The sequence below is a fragment of the Pongo pygmaeus genome, chromosome 2 (assembly GCF_028885625.2).
Source record: "Pongo pygmaeus isolate AG05252 chromosome 2, NHGRI_mPonPyg2-v2.0_pri, whole genome shotgun sequence".
Taxonomy (NCBI): Eukaryota; Metazoa; Chordata; class Mammalia; order Primates; family Hominidae; genus Pongo; species Pongo pygmaeus.
In genome coordinates, this window is record NC_085930.1 from 32460541 (window position 1) to 32480839 (window position 20299).

The 20299-nt window shown below is 39.1% G+C and overlaps 2 protein-coding genes and 1 pseudogene across 3 annotated transcripts in view; 1 reads left to right on the plus strand and 2 right to left on the minus strand.

The window, feature by feature from the left end:
• The window catches only part of CMSS1 (cms1 ribosomal small subunit homolog), a 370501-nt gene that overhangs the window by 99601 nt on the left and 250601 nt on the right, over window positions 1-20299 (plus strand). The gene's annotated exons all lie outside the window — the stretch shown is intronic.
• LOC129033868 (filamin A-interacting protein 1-like) overlaps window positions 1-20299 on the minus strand; it is a 219553-nt gene that overhangs the window by 18379 nt on the left and 180875 nt on the right. Inside the window, exons 2-4 of the mRNA XM_063661511.1 lie at window positions 13858-14119; window positions 12945-13118; window positions 7293-7471 (exon numbers count right to left, since the gene is read on the minus strand). Coding sequence (XP_063517581.1) covers window positions 7293-7471; window positions 12945-13118; window positions 13858-14109 — 605 coding nt within the window. The 5' untranslated portion in view covers window positions 14110-14119. The remainder of the gene's footprint in view (window positions 1-7292; window positions 7472-12944; window positions 13119-13857; window positions 14120-20299) is intronic.
• Window positions 8703-8947, minus strand: LOC129033872 (transmembrane protein 258-like; annotated as a pseudogene).

Sequence of the window (20299 nt, forward strand, 5' to 3'; positions counted from 1 at the left end):
TAATATCCCACCTTGATTTTCACTTATGAGGCAAAAATTTCCATTTTGATATGGTTTAGTGGCTCTTATTCCTCTTTATATTTTTTAGTCCAAATGGAACAGAAGTTTGAGGTTGCCTTTCCACATTCAGTTTTTGGCGACCTGTTCTATAGGGCTGTTAAACTAGTAATCACCAGCCAGTTAGTAGATGTATTTATAGAGTATTTACTGTATGTCCTGCATTCTCCTAGGGCTGTGCTGGCTGTTGGATAATTACTGTCTTTAATCTCCTTTTTGCCTGATCTTCCACAGTGTTGCAACGGTGGTGTCTGTGCCACAAAATGAACACCTGCATTCTTCCTAAATTATCTACAGATTATTTTGAGTGTCTTGTCTTTTCCCCTGTATTTTAGTTGTGTGTTAAATTTATCTTGGACCTCCCATAACACCAGGCACATAGTTTGAGTACCTAGGAATGATTCTAGGGACATTCTCTAGAATATCATCAAATATATTGTCAGAAGAGCTGGCTTCTGCTCTGGCTCTGCAACTATTTAGCTGGAAGATTTGGTGACTTTTTTTTATCTTGGACTTGATAGGCCTCACTTTTCTCAATTCAAAAAATCAAAGCATTGGTCTAGATTGCTAGGTCTTTTCTAGCTTAAATTCTTGGCTTCTGAGATTTCTGTAATTTTTTATAGTTATCTGGTAGATTGATTCATAGTGGTTGTATTAACAGGAATAAAAAGATTGTGAGTGGACTTGAATGCGCAAAGGTGATATTAGGTTAAGTTTCAAATATGTGGAAGCAGTAGGGTATACCGAAATCTAGATGTCCTTTAAGAATGGACTTACAGATTTGGATTTAAAGTTGATGGTAGTCACTGTCATTCTCACTGACCTCTTTTGGTAGTGGAGTTAGAATCCTAGGCTTGAGGTAAAAGGTACTTGTTCATGACAATCACATAATCACAGATTTTTAGGTGTGAAAGAGACACAGAAATCATAATCATATGCCCTGCCCTTGTTTATTTGTTTTTTGTTTTGTTTTGTTTTGTTTTGAGACAGATTCTCGCTCTGTTGCCCAGGCTGGAGTGCAGTGGCGCGATCTCGGCTCACTGCAACCTCCACCTCTTGGGTTCAAGTGATCCTTCTGCCTCAGCCTCCTGAGTAGCTGGGGTTACAGGCATGTGACACCACGCCCGGCTAATTTTTGTATTTTTAGTAGAGACAGGGTTTCACCATTTTGGCCAGGCTAGTCTCAAACTCCTGACCTCATTATCTCCCCGCCTTGGCCTCCCAAAGTGCTAGGATTACAGATGTGAGCCACCACGCCCAGCCCCTTGTTTTATATACCAGAAAACTAAAGATTTGAGGAATGGAATTTGCCAAAAGTTATACATAGCTGCAGATCAGGTCTGCCGACCAGACTCCCACTATCCCTAAGCTCCTGGTTCATCCCTCACTAGGCTTGTTAATGTTTTCTTTTTAGCATTCATAGTATTCTTTTGTAAGCAATAAATTCACTATCATGTATGTTCAAATACACATTCAAAATTATTTGTAAAATTTAGTTCAGAAAACTAAATTTCTGGGAAGGAAAAGCAATCAGGTAGTATTGTCACTCTATCTGAATTTTGACCTCTGAAATTAAAAGGCATTGTATGGAAACTGCTGAGTTGTGCAGTTTTAAGAGTATGGTTTTGTGACATCTGTTGAAAGTTAAGTCATGACGTACGGTCCTAAATGGTTTTTTAGTACCCACACGAAGTAATTAATCTCTCTGCATCCCTTTTCAGATCCTGTGTTAGGTCCAGCATGTATGAACACAAGGCTGGTCATGTCGTAATTCTGTATAGAATTACAATAACAAAATATGTGTTTGTGGTGGATCTCCATTTTGTTCTGGCAAAGAACTAGATGCCCATGACAAAGGTCAAATGGAGATCTGGCATCCATTTCAATACTTATAAGACATAGTCTTGAGAATATGTAATACAAATAACTCCTTGCCAGAAAAACTGAAAGGAAATGATTGCATTTGAGTACAATGTATTCTACAACAATAGTTTTGAGTGTATGAAATTTAAAACTGCTGGCTTTCAAAATATTTTTTTTAAGTAGACTTTATTTTTTTAAAGCTTTATACCCACTGTGTATTGCTTTGTGGGATACCCTTAAAAGCTGAGATTTAAGACCAAAGAAACTGAAAATCTTAATGGCACGATATTGAATTCTCTAGTAAAATACTTTAGTTTAATGTGTTTATTGATTTCTCCTGAATGTTCATGAGCATTAATGTTATTACATTAGTTTACCATAGTGGTGCCTTTTTTTCTACCCGTCATGAACTCATAATGCCTTAGAAGAATCAGTATCAGGTCTTAAAGCCTGCAGTGGTGTCTTTGTTTTACACAATGAACAAATATTCAGGATTGTATGTAGGTGAGGACGACATCTACCTTGTTCACCCAGTATCTAGTATGGGACCTGGCTTGCAGTAGACATATATATTTAATCAATTATTGTTTTTGTTCTGTTTTGTTTCAGTTAATGAATGGCAAGTAGCACTAGCTCCAAACTAATGAGTTTAACCTAAAAATTAGATAAATTAACTCATTTGTGTATGTATTTCAAGGGGGTTTCCAAATCCTCTAGAAAGAAAATTTGATGTTTTTGAGAGAAGCCTTTAAAAGTGGTCTGATTTACTCAGTTAACAGTAGGGTCAAGTATGGCTCAAGCAGTGTTTTAGTCACCTTGTCTGATGCAGTCTGGAAAAATAGGCCTGTCATAATAGAAAAGGATTGATGGTGAAAATACTTGTTTATAAAGTTGTTTCAGCCAAAGGGAGAGGTGGAAGTGCTTTGTTCTTCATTAAAACTTAACAGCAAAGAACTTCCCAGGGTGTGGTCAAGGCAACAACACTTGAAGCTGGACACCTGGTGACTTTCCTCCAAAGGGCCCTAAGGCCTCTGCACCACTGTTCTATCTAGTCAAACTTGGACAGAAAAGGAAAAAGAGATTAGTTCTACCTTGACTCCTTTCTTTGTGGCTTTTGAGAAGCTGCCATTTGAACTTCTGATTTATAAAACTGAACGATCAGTGCTAACCTACTTGGCCAAGATTTTATGAAAAGTAATTTAAGGCTTTAACAAAATCCATGGTTGAAGCCACAGTTTTATACAGAGCTGCCATAACAATATTTGTTTCTTGCTTTAGTTGTTGTTTCAAGACCAGAAATGCAGTAACATATATGGATAGCATACATAGTTTGTTTTAGAATTCTAAGAAAGAATGCATGGTTTTAAAAAAAAGCAACTTTTTTTTTTCCTTCAGAGCCTTTTCCCCCATTGAAACTGAAAAAGAAAAAAAAATATGCAAGCTTTTTTGAAAGTACAAACAAAATTGGCATTTCACTTATGGGAAAATTTTGCAAAATTACATTGACTAAAAGTGACTTTTGTTTTGGCTTTCCTGTGAAGCCATACAGAAAGGCCAAAAATTGTTGGCATTGCTTTTGTGTAAAAAACCTTTTACATAGACTCCACCTGTAATCCAGCCAAGTACATAATTCAGGTCATTGGTGACACACGTATCCACATGTTGGAGCTGGTCAGTGAACGTTGTCATGAAACGTGGATAGAATATTACCATATGGACAGACCAAACCGCACGGATTACAGCTAAGGAAACTTTGCATTAACATGCTTGGGAACAGGCTTTCCTGAACTGATCCCTGCCCCCACCCACCGTCAGTGGGAAAGCCAATTGCTTACTGATTACGACAGCAACATCACTTGGCAAACATTTTGGCCTGAGCTCAATGTGTGACATCAGTCTCCTTTAGGGTTTTCCACATAAAACAAATTCTCCAAAGAAAACACAGAAATTGAGCCTTAATTTGAAATCCATTATTACATCCTCTGAGGTCTCATTAACTACCTCAATCATGTATTTCTTAATTTTTGTTTTATTTCCAGGTAGATACAAACCAACACTTAGAATGTGAGCACTAAACCTTTACCGTGTTTATTTCAGAGTTTCAACCAGATAGCCCTTTGTATCTATTTTCAACCAACCTCCCTTTTACTGGGGTTATGATATCTTTGTTTCACTGCTGGGAGGGTTGCTAGTTTGGGAGTGGTTTACAACACTTTGTTTGAGGAAGGAAGTAAACATTGTTCTTTGACCCTTCAGGATAAGTTAGTCTCACTTTTGTGGGAGGCAGCTGTGTGCCTGAAAGAAAGCACTCTCAGTGAAGTTGGAAGGACTCAGTCATGGTGTGTTTTGCCATGTCACTTTGAAAGCAAGGCACGCTACGGGTATTTCACACTCTTGTATGTAAGCACCTCCTCTGAGCGTTTATTTACCTCTAGTCATTAGTTTCTCCCACGTCGTGTTTCGTTAGATGGTATTCATTTAATACTACTTTGATGCACATGGCCTTAAAGCAGATAGAAGTCAGTTATGCCTCATGAGGCCTGCAGTCTCCCAGCAGAAGGCAGGAAAGCAGGAAGGGTGGACGTGAATGGGCCCACAGTACCAAGATACTGCAATTGTGATGTTCAGGCAAAGCAAGGGAAGTCACATATGCATCAAGGGAGTTGAGAATAGGTTTAATATTGTCACATTCAAAGAATTCCATCTGGAAGCTGTTCCTTGGCATATAGAAATAGATGAATATTCTCATATCTTCTGGAATGGCTAAACAGAGTGATAGACACTTTTTCCTACTTCTTGTTAATGGCATGTTCACTTTAATTATTCTTCAAGGTAAAGAATCCTATAAAGGAAACTTTATATCCTATAAAGCTAAAAGTAATCTCTTAAGTTCTTTCTCTTAAATTCATTTTATATATTTAGAAATACTATTCTTCATATATTGATTTAGTGATATACACTTTACATTTTTCCCACAATTTTTCTTTTCCTCCAGCCCATGGCCTTTATCCCCACTGATCTTTTGTTCCCATTTCTCAGTGTTGTTCCTCCTTGCTCTCTTGGTTTAAATAATCTTTGCCATCTGCCTCCCAACATTCCAGTATAACTTCAGGATAGCCCTCCCCAGCCTTCCTCCAGAAGATAGTAGAGATACACAGTGAATATCAGAACTCTCCTCCAATAGCCCTTCACATTCCCACCATAAATCTGTATCATCTTGCCTTCTCATTAATGTGGTAAGCCCCCTGGGCAAGGACAGTCTGTACCTCTTTGTTCTATGCCAGGCAACACTCTGACCGTGATCAGTAAATGTTCATAATAATGAAAGATGAAAGAAAGTGTCTGTGTTCAGCAAGTTAGTGCCAAATAAGTATGGAGGCCAAATGAGGCCACTAGTGCCAAACCACAGGGGTTCAAAATAATGTTTAATATAACATTGTCTCATTGAATAACAAATCTTATATTGTAATGTCTGAGTCAAATCTTTCTTTGGTGCCAGATTTCTTGTGTTCCTTTAATCTGTCCCTGTAGATATTTCAGAGTTCATGAGGAGCAAGTTACTAGGACCTTTCCCCTGCCCCCTCTCTGCCGTGTAGTGAAAAATAAACCTCCTGGAAAAAATAGAGTGAATATAAGTGCCATGGATTCTCTGGCACTCCGAAAAAATGTCTACCATAAAGTATATGGAAAATAAATGAAAGTTTGCTATTAGCCTAGATATTGAGGTAACTAACTTAAGTTACCTAGCTGAAGTATGAATTGGAAGTAGTTGAATAAGCCATTTGAGATTGGTTACTTTCCATCTTTTCAGTATCAATAGAGAGGGTTAATTGTCCTTTCAATTTCATATGGATGCTTATACTGTCTACAGTGGTTCAGAATAGAGGGTCAAAGTAGAACAAAATAATCTACCCTACATATGGTTAGAAAATATTTACCAACCAAACTCTCCTTTTTTGCAGCCACGCTTCTCAAAATACTAGTTCACATTTTAAGCTTCTACATTCTTATTTCTTATTTTGTTTTTTAAAGCATTGCAATTTGGCTTCTGCCCTTACCACTTTATTGAAGTGGCTCATTAAGTTCCTCAGTATTTTCTTCATTGCCAAATCCTGGGACATTTCATTCTTTTCTGCATTATTTGGTGCTATTTGACTGTTCACTCTCTTTTTAAAGTCTTTGCTTGCTTCATTTCATTGCCTTCTTTGTCTTCTGGTTCTTCTAAGCTTCCACCATTTTTTTTTTCAGCTTCCATTTTCAACCCCCTTTTTCTTCCAGAAAACTGCCAAGCCTTGATGTATTCTAGGGTTCTCTTTCAACATTCTCTCTTCTCACCACACCAACACCCACAGTTTCAGCTATCACCTGCTGCAGATCCATATCACCAGCCCATCCTTCTGCAGACCTATATTTGCGACCATGGGTTGACTTTATATATATTATTCTTTACACCAGATACTGTAATATACCAAGGTACCTCACACTCAACATGTCTAAACCAGGACTCATCTCCTACCCACTCACCAAGTAGAAACCATCCTGCCTGATCAAAATCCTACAATACAGAAAACTGTGCCCCATTCCCATATTTCATATGTTCCTGAATAGCCAGGAGTGCTTCTCAGTAACTCCTTGTTTTCCTTGCTCTTCTTTCCAGTCTAACCAGTCACTAATTCATATTGACTAAACATCATAAGTAGTTCCTGCGCACACCCCCCCCCCAACCTCATGGCCGTTGGAACACATCCCCTCATCTTTCTCATCTGGATATTTGCCTTCTATGTGAGTTTTTTGCACGCAGTCTAAAGCTCCTCCAGTTGTTCCTTCATGTTCCCTTAATCGTTCTTTAGGAAAGCATAACTGATCTTCTTATTTTCCCTGTCACAATTTTCCATTTGCTCCTTCAGGCCAACAGTATAAAGTCCAGCTGCTCAAGGCAAGCCTTTCCTTTTCTCATCCTACAATCATGCCCTATGCTATGGCCATGTGAAAAGCTTGAGTTCCCTCAAAATGCAGGTTCTTTTCTCACTTCTATACTAACACACTTATTTCACCCCTTACCATGAATATAGTTTTCATTCTTGTTTGTCTAGGGACTAGACCCCTATTGCCTGGTCTTTGCAGCCTTCACAGGGCACTCCCTTCAAGAGTTAGGGGCCTAACATTTATGGTTCCACAGTCCTTATCACACATCTGGTTATCCATGCATTGTACTGATAATGTCTTCAAACATATCCTTTTCCTCACCCTGGACTATGAGATCTTTGAGAACAGAGACTGTGTCATATTTATCTTTGTATCCCTGACACCTGGTACAGTGGCCAGCTCATAGATTGCAGAATGGGACATCGTTTTTTCCAAAGCAGCCTTACCTTTCACATTCCTGTTCTAGTAAGCATATGAATTCATCACTCTTCTCCATGTATTCTTTATGTTTTCTCTTTTCTTCCTCCAACTCCAATATGGTTTGCCTATGGAATTTTTCTGCCACTAAAAGCTGTCCCAGGATTCGTCTGTGAGATTCTTTATGTTTTTCCACAACTTTGTCCAACTACAAAAGAAAACACATTTATAGCCTGTTACCAAATTGTTTATATACAGTCATCTTTCACTCTTTTAGAAATGTCCCTGTTTTGATTAATTCAGCAATGGGTTTTTTTGTTTTTTTGTTTGTTTGTTTTGAAACAGTTTCGCTCTTGTTGCCCAGGCTGGAGTGCAATGGCACAATCTCGACTCACCGCAACTTCCGCCTCCCGGGTTTAAGCAACCCTTCTGCCTCAGCCTCCCAAGTAGCTGGGATTACAGGCATGCGCCACCATGCCCAACTAATTTTTTTTGTACTTTTAGTAGAGACGGGGTTTCTGCACATTGGTCAGTCTGGTCTTGAGCTCCTGACCTCAAGTGATGTGCCTGCTTCGGCCTCCCAAAGTGCTGGGATTACAGGCGTGAGCCACGGTGCCCGGCCAGCCGTGGGTTTTTTATCTCCTTGTTTAGTGTTTATTCTCTTATTAATTGATACTTTTGGGTGCATTTCAATACAAATGTAGTCTTTTTATTGTCATCAAATTTTTCTTGACAGAATAATCTGTGTCCCTGTGGGTATCAACTATTTCCACATAACCTCTTTCTAACACTCTTATGTCTCTCTCCTGAGAAGCTACGTTAAAGAAATGACAGGAAGTAAGAGAATCCTTGCACAGTGCTGGATTCACAGCTGCCCTAGCTGATCTCTTCTGCCCCAGCCCACCCTATAGTTCTCTGTACCAGTATATGCCTCTTGGATCGCTCTACCAGGACATGCTATGATTTTCATTTTATTATACATCAAGGTATTTCCATTAAAATAGATCTATGGATAGATAATCTATTATGTGTTGGTGTATAGTGTGAATGTCACCAAATGTAAGTACTAAGTCCGTTCAGATTTTCACAGCACCATACTTACATCTTTTTTACAAAATGATCAACCTGTGCCTGATACATGTGTTTGTCTCCCCTGCTAGACTGTGAACTCCCTGAAAGCAGGGCCTACATCCTTCTTTTTTTATTTTATTTTTAATACTTGGCATCTAACAGAGTGCCTTGCTTATAAGAGGTGCCCAGTTTACAGATTGGAAACAAAACAAGCAAGCAAGGAAACTGAGTTTTGTTTTTTTTTTTGGTCACACATCTGCCTTTATTGTGAGCAGCATGTGGGACACTTCCAGCAGTAGTTTTAAAAAAATTTTTGATTAACAAAAGTAGGGATTCAGAGAAGCTGTCCAGCTGGTACCCTTAGGAGCTTATACGTGGATGCTAAGCCACAGCAGCAGGACAGGACTCCATAGCCTAGGAAGAGTGAGAACACCAAGGACATGAGGAGCTCTTGGCAGATATCCCAAGTGCACTTGGTGGAAGTGGAGGTGACCTCATAAAGGAAGAACCAGGCGGTAAAGAACATGCCAGTGGCCAAAAGCATCACAGTCAGATGGAGTTAGGCAGCCAAGCTCACTGGGCTGGTTTATCAGCTCCTGGCCTTGAGCTCCATTTTGCCCAGCACGGGGTAAGCTGCCACCAGGAAAACATGTTGGCAAGAGCTAACTCAGGATCTTTTGCTAGTGATAAATTAAGATCTATTAAGAACTTGGTTTTGAAAACACCTGACTTTCTAGATTAAATACAGATGCAGTAACTGATAATGTTGATTGATTTTTACGGTTTGCCTTTGTCATAAAAGATTTAGAATGTGTGACTCATTGTGAATTTAAAGCCAATTTAACTTGTGTATCCTAAAAAGCATGTACTTGACTAGAAATGTACTTGACTAGAAATCTGGGCACAAAATGACCAAGTCGTTTCAGAAAAAGAATACAACTGAGATGTCCCAGCATATAGAACCCAGTAAATTCTCTCTGACTTCTAAAGACTTAAATTCACAAAATACTTCATTATGCCATACAATTGTTGATGATTTTTAATAAATGTAGCCAGTCCTTTTGTGAAAGCTGAAACTGCTATGTTGTATTGCCTGCTGGCAGAGGCATCTTCTGAGAGGGAGGCTCTAGTGTTGATTGTCGTGGAAGTGTGTCTCAAACCACTGCAGCCCTCTGAAAATTTTATCTTCAGTTGCCCAAACATTAGAGTCCATTGTAAGGAAAATTCAAATCAACTCCTTTTGCAATTTGAGAGTGAAATAGTGATAGGATCAGCTTTACTTTAAGGAAGTTATTAGTTGACTTAGAAAATACATTCAATTTAATTTGTCACAAGATTGACATTAGAATTAATATATGAATAATTATAGTAGGTATTCAATAAAGCATAAATGAATTACTAAAAGAGGCTTTTCTAAATCCAAAAACAGTATTTCCTTGGAGAGCTTGTTGTAATTGTCAAGATATGTATATTAAACTTTATTCAAACCAAAGAGAGAAAATAGAAGGTTTATTTAATCCACTCTTGCTTTCCATTGTGTTTTTTTCCCTTTATATGTTCGTGGTTGTTTGAAGCGAAGGGAAGGAAGGCTGGAAGGAAGGCTAGAAGGAATCCGTGCCCTTCATTTATTCCATGACCCCCTAAGCGGTCTCCCTTCCTCTAGCCTTACCTCTTTGCAGTCTGTCCGCATCACTGACAGCGTGGTTTTTCACCAGTGGGACTCCACTCTCCTGTTCGGGGCCAAAAGGACCCTCACCATCTGAACCTCCTGCCACCTTGGCCTCATCTTCACTCCATATCTTCCCACTGATCCTACCCAACTTTCAGCCACACTGGACTTCAGGCAGTTCTTGTAATTCACCATGGTGCTTCAAGACTGCTTTTTTCAATGCCAAGACCTGGAAATCTTTTTTCCTCTTTCACCAAAACTTTCCCTATACATGAGCTTTTCAATACATATTAACTAACTAAATGAATAAAATTAAATTTAAAAGCTGAATTATACCATTGCTTAAGGTAAGTATTTTAAGATTTGCCCTAGGTTATGCTAATAATACTGAGACTCTTTTATTATAGTGCCTTGGTAAATCCAAAATGTTGTTATATTTTCTTTCTTTTTTTTTTTTTTTTTTTTGAGACGGAGTTTTGCTCTTGTTGTTCAGGCTGGAGTGCAATGGCGTGATCTCGGCTCATTGTGATCTCTGCCTCCCGGGTTCAAGCGATTCTCCTGCCTCAGCCTCCCAAGTAGCTGGGATTACAGGCATGTGCCACCACGCCTGGCTAATTTTGTATTTTTGGTAGAAACGGGCTTTCTTCATGTTGGTCAGGCTGGTCTCGAATTCCCGACCTCAGATGATCTGCCTGCCTCGGCCTCCCAAAGTGCTGGGATTACAGGCATGAGCCACCACGCCCGGCCCATATTTTCTATAATATATTTTTTGGAAGAACTAAGAATACCTTAGGCTGTTAATTTTTTTTTAAGGTAAGTTCTGATATAGAACCTTAGGCTGGAAAGGAATAGGAGGTTGAAACTCTTGTGGACTGAGTCCTTGCCTCTTCCCGCCCTCTTGACCACACCTCTGCTCCTAGCCCCAGCCCCAAGCATGTTCCAGCTCACAGGCTTCCACCAGTTTTTCATCTTCAGTCAGTGTTCCTGTCGTGTCATGTAACCGAGAGCAGTTTGTTCTTCTAAGTTATTTTGCCTTAAGAATTAGATAAATCACCTCTAGTTTACCCTAGACATGATTGAGATTTTTTAGATTTTTCAAAAAGAACATTATGAAGAAAATAAAAGGGAGAAGGGGTGTTAACACTTCAAGATGTGGGAATGCAAAAGAAGAATAACTTTAGCATGCAAGATGCTTATTCTGATGTAATTAGGGTACAGTCACAGCTGGTCTCAGCAGGAGCACTGCCCTCTCTCCCTGTATTTTCTTCAGCCCTGTGTAGGAAAATCCTAGGCAGAATTCCCCTTCACTGTTTATTTTCTGGGCATTCCCCTCTCACCTAGTACTTCCTAGACTGAGGAAAAGGATAGACAACTGGGTTGTGTACGCGGAGTCGTGGAGTTATTTTGGCTTCAAGGAATTGCATAAACTGATAGCTGAGGAGAGAGAAATCCATGAGGGGAAAGTAGAGGAAAGAGAGGAAAATTGACAGATCATGGAGGTGGGAATGTAAGAGGTGTATGTATATAGGGGTGTCTGTTGGAGGAGTAATCAAAAAAGGTTGGACTTGTAAAGCAGGGCCAGATTATGGGTAACTTTCAGGGGCACCTTACAGAGTTAGGATTGCAAGCATTTGTAGAAAGGGGGTATTTCCAGTTTTGCATGTGCACAATAGAATTATTTTGTAATTACATTTTTTCCCACTGATTTCAACATAAGTTTGGAATCGTCCTGTTTCATTTCACATTGAAGTGTTGAGGGGTTATGCCATTTGTAGAGTTTTGTTAGAGTTATGTTCAGAGATCATTAATTTGCATTTGAGCTCACAGGGGTTGGGGAATTTGTGCCTGACACTGTTTCATAGTTAATATGTTGGGAGCCAGGATACAGTTTTAACAGTATTCACTTGAATGCAGCTCTGGTTCCTTTTGTTTAAAATTTGGATTAAAGTGCAAATCAACAGACTTTGGGTGGTCTCATCCTCACCCCTTAGAGAAGCAGATCCATATGACCAAACTTATTCACTATTTGGCAAGACAGTAGTCTCTTCTCTCATGAGATACTAAAGACGAGAATAGCAAGGACATTAGAGGTCAGTCCTGAGGTAGGTTGCCAGAGTTTATTTGAGGGAAATTTGTCTGAAACTTGCTTTCACTCTCCAGCCTCAACTCATGTTCCTAGTTGTTTCTTTTCTATAAAAATGAAAAATTATGAAATTTTCCATGAAGGTCTCAGAGGAAAATAAAAGAATAAAATAAGAATTCCAAAGGGTTTCAGAAATGTCAGCAAGTAAAAGAGCAAGCAGTACTGCCTTCTCCCTAGTGGTGGCCCTGTTGGGACTGCCCACCTTTGCCGTTGTAATTGCTAGGTACACTTGGTGAGGGAAAGGTCTTTGCTGTCATTAAACTTTGAAGGAAAAAGAAGGTATGCACTCATCTAAAATATATGTTTTTAAAACCTCTATTTCTTGGACAGTTCTTTAGATTATTTCCATTCATGTTCAAAATTTCTATGACATAATACCTCAGCGTTTTCAAAAAATTAACCTCTGTGGTTGAACTTCATCTGTTTTTTATTACAGCCTGGGCACCCTGCAAGTTCCCAGAGTGTGTGTGTGTGTCTTTGTGTGTAAGCACATGTATGTGTGTGCATGTGTGTGTTTGTGTGTGTGTGCCTGCACATGCATGTGAGAGCGGGGAGCATTCTCTGGCATTTGGTAGATTTTGATTGATGTCAAGCAACAAACCTAGTGTACGCATCCTGTCTATGGTTCATTCTTTTTAACTTTCCTGTTGAACTTGTCATATTTATCTATTTTGTGTAGGCTTTAAGTGCGTTAGAAAGTAAAACTGTAAGGAATCAAAGAGGAGTTACAGATCATGCTCATCTGCAGGGCTAGTGCTTGGCTGCCTCCCAGGTACACACCCCTGTTGTGGTACATACCTCATTCATTGGTTTCTCATAGATGTCCTCCTGCCAAGGGGCAGATTTCGCTTGAAAAGCATCTCTCTGGAGAGCCTCTAACACCTTTTTTGGAGTGACAAACCCATACTGAGCTTCCAGCAAAGCCAGGTCCATTTTTTCAGACTTTAAAATGCCTATGACCTCATCTCGAGCCTGTAGGAACAAAAAGTATTTCAGAAAGCCTGCTGTCTCTACCAGCAGTCTCAGCAAGTGATTTTTGTGATAGTTGGCAGTGCTTTTTCTTCTCTTTCAAATATAAATGAATCATATTTCATTTTCACACTTTCGTAAAAAGTATCAAAACTATATCCCTTCATCCTTCTTGTAGTCTAATTACACAATTGATGTTTTAAAAAGTGATTACTATACAACATTGGAGGACTACATTTTTTTATTATGTTTGACAAGCAGATATCATGATATCCATCAATGTACTAGCATTTGGATTTTCAGGGGGTAGGAAATAAAATTCTCCTATATGTGTACCAGCTGTTTTTAGATTTTCATGTAGGTTAATAATGTCAGGGCTAGTCTAGGAGCCAGTTCACTTGGGGTACAAAAGCACCTATTGTTGTTTAAACCAATCCCGAAGTCATCTGGTGTTGTTGCTACTGATGCATGCATGTGCACTGAAGCTCCTGAGCAGCACGGGCAGAGGATGTGACCTTTCATGACCTGTATGCCAATCACATGTCATCATGACAGCCCCTTTAGATGGGATTAATTGCACTTTGAGTTGGCAGAGGAGAATTCTTTGTATATATACTTATGCTTTGCTTTCATGTACACACATGTATGAACCACAGATATCTATTTCTGTGGCAGTAGGAACACCAAATTCACAAGCAGCCTTCTATTTGAAGCATGGTGGGATAACTCCAACCCAGCTGACCTGCAGTTCTCCCTCCAGAATGCTGAGGAGAAATAACAGGTCATCTCTTGAGAGGTCTTCTTCTTGGTGGCCACTACCACTGTGTGGCTTCTCTGCCTTGGGACACGGAAGTATTACATCCGACTCACTGGGGGAGTCTTTGTCTTGCTGTCTATGCTTCATGTTTTTAGGCCCTTGGAAACTGTGGCCTTTAGTATGTCTTGGAAATTTCTTTTGGGCTGAGCCCTCGGTATCACTGCCTCTGGAACGCATTCTTTAAAGCCTGGAAGGAGGGAAGACAATTTGTAAAGCTTAATGGAAATGGAGTTTTAATAAGAGTACCTATTACTGCTTTAACAAGTCTACATTCTTGTTATATTTACCACAGCCCCAAACTCAATCTTTTTGATGTCTACAGCAGAGAAGGATATTAGCAGATTCATAAATCATAGTCTTATTTGCACTTCTGCTTTTAAAGCAAACATTTAAAAAAATGTGTTCTGTCTTGATTAAGGCCACTTATGTCCATGAGTAAACAGGCTGTGTTTGAACTTCATCCCCCAAGCATTCCACCTCAGGAACCCAGGTCAGACCTCCAACCATGACCTAAGTGCTTACTTAAGTTAAGACGTACTTAACATAATTATAATATTGTAAAATGGTGACTTTGCTAATTCTTCTGACTTTCTTCAGATTTACCTTATAGTATTTCCTTTAAAAATTGTTGGGGGTTTTTATGGGGTTTTTTGTTTTGTTTTTAAAATTTGTTAGCCTTTAAAAGTGCATTAGGGCAGAAATGGCAGAGTTACTGCTACAGAATTACTGCATTATTTTGTTTTGAAGGCCAAGTCTAGTATTAAAGGAATGAAGGCTTGGTCCCTGGCTGTATTCCTGTATTCCTGACATTCTTCTAAAATTCTAGATCTATCCTTGGGTAAGTCAAGGGCTTATATTTAGGACCCTCATCTTCAAAGCGGAGATACTACTACCTAACATAGTTGGCCATTCTGGAAACAATATAAAATAAATTAATATTTAAAGGACACATTAGCTCCACATCTGATTATATAATCATCCAAATGAATTTATAATAGGAAGAAAAATTATTCCACTGTTGAGGTTTCTAACTAGGAGAGAAAATATCAGTTGAACTTATAATTGACTCTATGGCATATAAGCAGATTATTAATTTTACTCTTTGTCCCTACAAATCATGAAACTTTCATCATCGCCAGTACCTTACTTTTAGTTTGTAGTATTTCTTGAAAAATCTGAAAAACTCAAGTGTCCAGAAAAGTATAGAAACTATAACAAACTGCTATATGCTACCACACAAATTTATAAAATTTTAATAATTTACTGTATATTAGAAAACAGTTTTTAAGTACTGTATTATAGATGTATTATAACGTATGTATCTCTTCTGAAACCCATTCTCCTCCCTTCCCACTCCAGAAGTAACCATGTAATCTTGAATTTGGTATTTATCATTCCCCTGTATGTTTCATACTTTTTAAAAACATGTACATATATATTGCTGAACAATGTGTAGTATTACATGTTTTCAAACCTTATGTAAATAGCATATTGAGTGTATCTTTCTAAAACTTGCTTTTTCATCCTAGATTATATTTTTTAGATTCTTCCTTGTTCCATTTTACTGTAGTTTATGTATTTCGATTGCTGTAAGAGTATTTCATTATATAGTCCATCATTTACTTGTTCATTTTACTGTTTTTGAAGATTTTTTTTTTTAGTATTCAAAAAAATGCTACTTCAAACATTCTTGCACATTTTTTTCCCTTGTGTTAGGTGATAAGAATTCTGTCACAAATCAGCTGTGGAACTTGATTAAGACATTGACCCATTGCCAGGCACAGTGGCTCACGCCTGTAATCCTAACACTTTGGGAGGCCGAGGCAGGCGGATTACCCGAGGTCAGGAGTTCAAGACCAGCCTGGCCAACATGGCGAAACCCCATCTCTACTAAAAATACAAAAAATTAGCCGGGTGTGGTGGCACACACCTGTAATCCCAGCTACTTAGGAGGCTGAGGCCCAGGAATTGCTTCAACACAGGAGGCTGAGGTTGCATTGAGCCAAGATCGCGCCCTGCACTCCAGCCTGAGTGACAGAGTAAGACTCTGTCTCAAAACAAAAAGGACATTGACCCTCTTTACGTCCAATGACCTGATCTGGAAGTGAGGGAGCACTTACTATGCGTGCTAAGCATTCTTCTCAGCATTTTCCATGTATTAGCTCATTCAAGTCTCACAACAACACTATGAGGTAGGGAATATTATTATCTCCATTTTACAGTGAACAAATGGAAGCACGGGAAGCTTACTGAAGGTTGCACAGCTAATAAGTGGCATAACTGGGATCTGAGTCTAGGAAACCTGGCTCAGGGACCTACACTTTTAAAAACCATGCCGTAATGTCATTATGCTGTATTGCCTAAGACAAATGCATATATACACTGGTACAAATACCTTGTCCGAAAAATGCCTATAGCCTTACTGAAGAGACTGTTTACAAATACAGTATAGATGAACAATGATGTGTGACAGTAGTTGTCACTGGCTCTTCCCTAGGTAGCCAGGGAAAGGCTGATTTATTTGAGAAAAGCAAAGGCATAGAAGGGATATTTTTGTGTAGGAATGGGAGGTTGGGGATGTGTAAGAGATGAGATTGGGAAAAACCTCATTGTGTGTATATTTATTTATTTATAAAAATATTCATGTACTACCACAGTATATTATATGCTTTATAAAAAACATTCAAAAAAGAAAAAAATGAAAAATTATACATAAATAGGATTTCTAATTATCTTTCCCCACCCCCATTGTATTTTCTTGAACACCTAGGAATATCCTTACTCTGGGCTATAGAAATAATGGAAGGTTGTTACATAAATATATTTAATATAGGTAAATATTACATTCTGCTTTATTTATAGGTATGTTCACACATGAATGATAGGGCCATCTATGTCCTTTGTCTTATATTTTTAAGACAATTTTATTCTTCATTCATGTCTCACATGGTGTATCTGACCTGGTGCTCCATACATAATGGGCATGCATTAGGGTGACTGGCTTGCTCCTTTTACTTTGTGCCCAACTGTCTCAGGTACATGTTAGTGTTTAACAAACAACCCCAAAACTTGGATGGAGGCTAAATAACAATGGCTCAGAATTCTGTGGGTTACTCCACAGCTTCAGCTTTCTTACAGCTATTCTGGGCCTGGATGGTCTAAGACGGGCTCTCACGTATTTGGCTGTTGGTTAGTTGGACTAGGAGAGCCTCAGCTGGGTCATCTCATCTCAGCTGTATGTGGACTCTCATCTTACAAGAAGATAGACCAGGCTTCCCCACATGGTGGTCTCAGGATAACATTCCAAGAACGTGAGAGTTGAAACTCCCAACATCTCATTTGTGAAAGAATGTCACAATGTCAGCCCAGATTCAAGATTGAGAAAATAGATTCCACCTCTACATAGAAGAAGATACAAGGCCACATTGCAAAGGAATGGAAAGAATTAACTGCAGCCATCTTTGAAAAAGTTCACCACACCCACAGATTCAGATTTCTGTGAAAATCTAATAAAAGTCTAGTTTAAAAGAGGAGCAAAATATATTTGGTTCTTTACTTCTTTTCATTTCCTGGAAGTACATAGGGTTTGGTTTTTGTTTTTTTCATTTTACATGATGAATTCCTATGTTTTCCTCTTGCCCACATAGTGCTGTGTGGAACAATAGCCTACTGATAAGAATCAACTTGTATCCTGCTGCTAATCAATGAGAATTTCTCTGCCCTCTTCAACTTAATCTAGGATATCCCTTCCAGAATACCAAGATAATGTAAGCTTTTATTTAGCAGGGTAATTTGCTAAACATTGTTCATAAGTAGTGCCGTTTTAGCTTAAGGCAGCCCTGAGCTGCAACAGAAGACTGAATGGAGCTCTGTATACATTCTAGCTTCCTCACCTCACTCTTAAAGTGGGTTAGGTGAAATCTGATAGGAGAGCATAGATCATTTGCCAGTGATGATATTCATAAGTGGTAAAAAAGGAATGACCTGAAACATTTTTATACTGTGTTTGTTATTCTTCTAAAGAGATTAGAGTTTTACTGAGACCACCAACTCTCTTTGGAGGCTGGGAATAGTAGCGTCAACATTCTCACTGATTAATGAAGTGGTGTTCACATTGGATTTGTGAACAGACCCATCATGTGCAGACTTCTGGTCTACTGAGGAGCATGTGTCTCTACATGTTTACAGTGGTGGAGTTTCCTTGCCCCTCTGCCAATAACCACATCAGTAATGAGAAATAATTAAGTATCTAGAGGAAGAAAACAAAGACATGAATTTCATGATACTCTCATGCTTTGTATTATCAGTGACTTCATTGTTTCTCTTGGCAAATTTTTAATGCATCTGTGCTTGGCCCAGGGGTGCGTACTAGGGTAAAGAAAAATTTTGTAATAGCAACAGTGGTTTGGGATTTTCAGGGTACCAAAAAAAAAAAAAAGGAAAGTTGCTTTTGTGTATGCCAAATAATGATACTTTACTCTTCATGAAGTGCTGACCTAGTACCTGGTGAGTTTACAAGGGAAAAAACCTGCTTAGTTGTCAGTTTAACACAGCCTAATGTGTTGTTATCTGTGACTGTCATAACCCTAGAATGCTGACTTTCAGGAGTGTAGGCTGGGAATCAGGAAACCCAGCCTCTGATCCCAGCTCTGCCTTTAATTAGCCAGGGTCTGTGTTGTTGCTTATAAAATGAGAATATTGGGATAGGTTGTCCCATGAGATCACTCAGGCTGGAACAAGGACAAGGGATTGTTTCCCTTGACCTGTACCCTGTTCCTCACCCACTAATGGATCCCCTGATAGCAGGGTTAGGACCTGAGACTAGATGATCTTTGAAGTCCCGGAATTTCCCACTTTAGAATTTTGAGACTCTCTGTTGTCTTGAATCTATGGATACAAATACAGTGCAGTTGGCAGTGAGAAGTAGATCCTGCTTTGTTTTCCTATGTAGTTCCTTTAGTCAGTTTTACTTGGGCTTAAGTTAGTTGAAATCATGGTGGATCTTGGTAAGGATGTGTCCGTGCAAGAGGACTAGAAGAGAGTTTGTAATTATTTACTTAATTTATTTGCAGGAAATGGCCAAATGTAAATAGAAGTCTATTCTACTCATTACCTTCCTCCAGCAGCCCCCCCAGCCAATTACTTATTATAAAATTTAAATTTTAAAAATCATTCTTTATTAATGTTGTATATTAAAAATTACATAGGTGCTATTTAGACATACTTTTTAGTCTTCATTTTCCTACTCATTTTTGCTTTAGAATTGTGGATGTGACTAGAGGATATTTTTGCTTGTATCAAGTAAGTGAAAAGCTTCAATAAAAGAAATCATTTTTGGTCTTGGTCATTTAATATGGTATTGAGGTAGCCAAGCAACATGACTCCAATTTAGAGAAAGAAAATAATAGTAATAATGGTAGCTAACATGTATTCATTACTTATCATATACAAGCCCATTCTAAATGCCTTCCTTTGATTAACTCATTTATTTTGCAGAGGAAGGAACTGAAGCTTGAAGCTTTTTTTTTTTTTTTTTTGTGACAGCGTCTCACACTGTCGCCCAGGCTGGAGTGCAGTGGCACGATCTCAGCTCACTGCAACCTCCACCTCCTGGGTTCGAGCAGTTCTCCTGCCTCAGCCTCCCGAGTAGCTGGGACTACAGGCACGCACCACCACACCCAGCTAATTTTTGTATTTTTACTAGAGGTGGGATTTCACAGTGTTGGCCAGGATGGTCTTGATCTTGACCTTGTGATCCGCCTGCCTCGGCCTCCCAAGGTGCTGGGATTACAGGCATGAGCCACCTGCGCCCGGCCCACTTGAAGCCTTTTTAAATCACTTGCCAAAGGTCATACTGCTAAAAAGTGGCAGAGTCAGAGTCAGGCCCTAATTTAGGCGGTCTGGCCCCAGAGCCTACTAAATCACTATGCTGTATCTACTTAGCTTTTATAAAAAGATATACATAGTAAAGGAAAAATCCTGGTTTAATGTTAATTTATTCAACAAACATTTATGAAATGAAGCCCTACTACGTCAAGTATTGTGCTATGCAATTTTGTTTTAACTAGCTTATTTTCTTTTCTTTCTTTTCTTTTCTTGAGACGGAGTTTTGCTCTTGTTACCCAGGCTGGAGTGCAATAGCGTGATCTCGGCTCACTGCAACCTCTGCCTCCAGAGTTCAAGCAATTTTCCTGCCTCAGCCTCCCAAGTAACTGGGATTACAGGCGCCTGCCATCATGCGGCTAATTTTTTTGTATATTTAGTAGAGATGGAGTTTCACCATGTCGGCCAGGCTGGTCTTGAACTCCTGACCACAGGTGATCCACCTGCCTCAGCCTCCCAAAGTGCTGGGATTACAGATACGAGC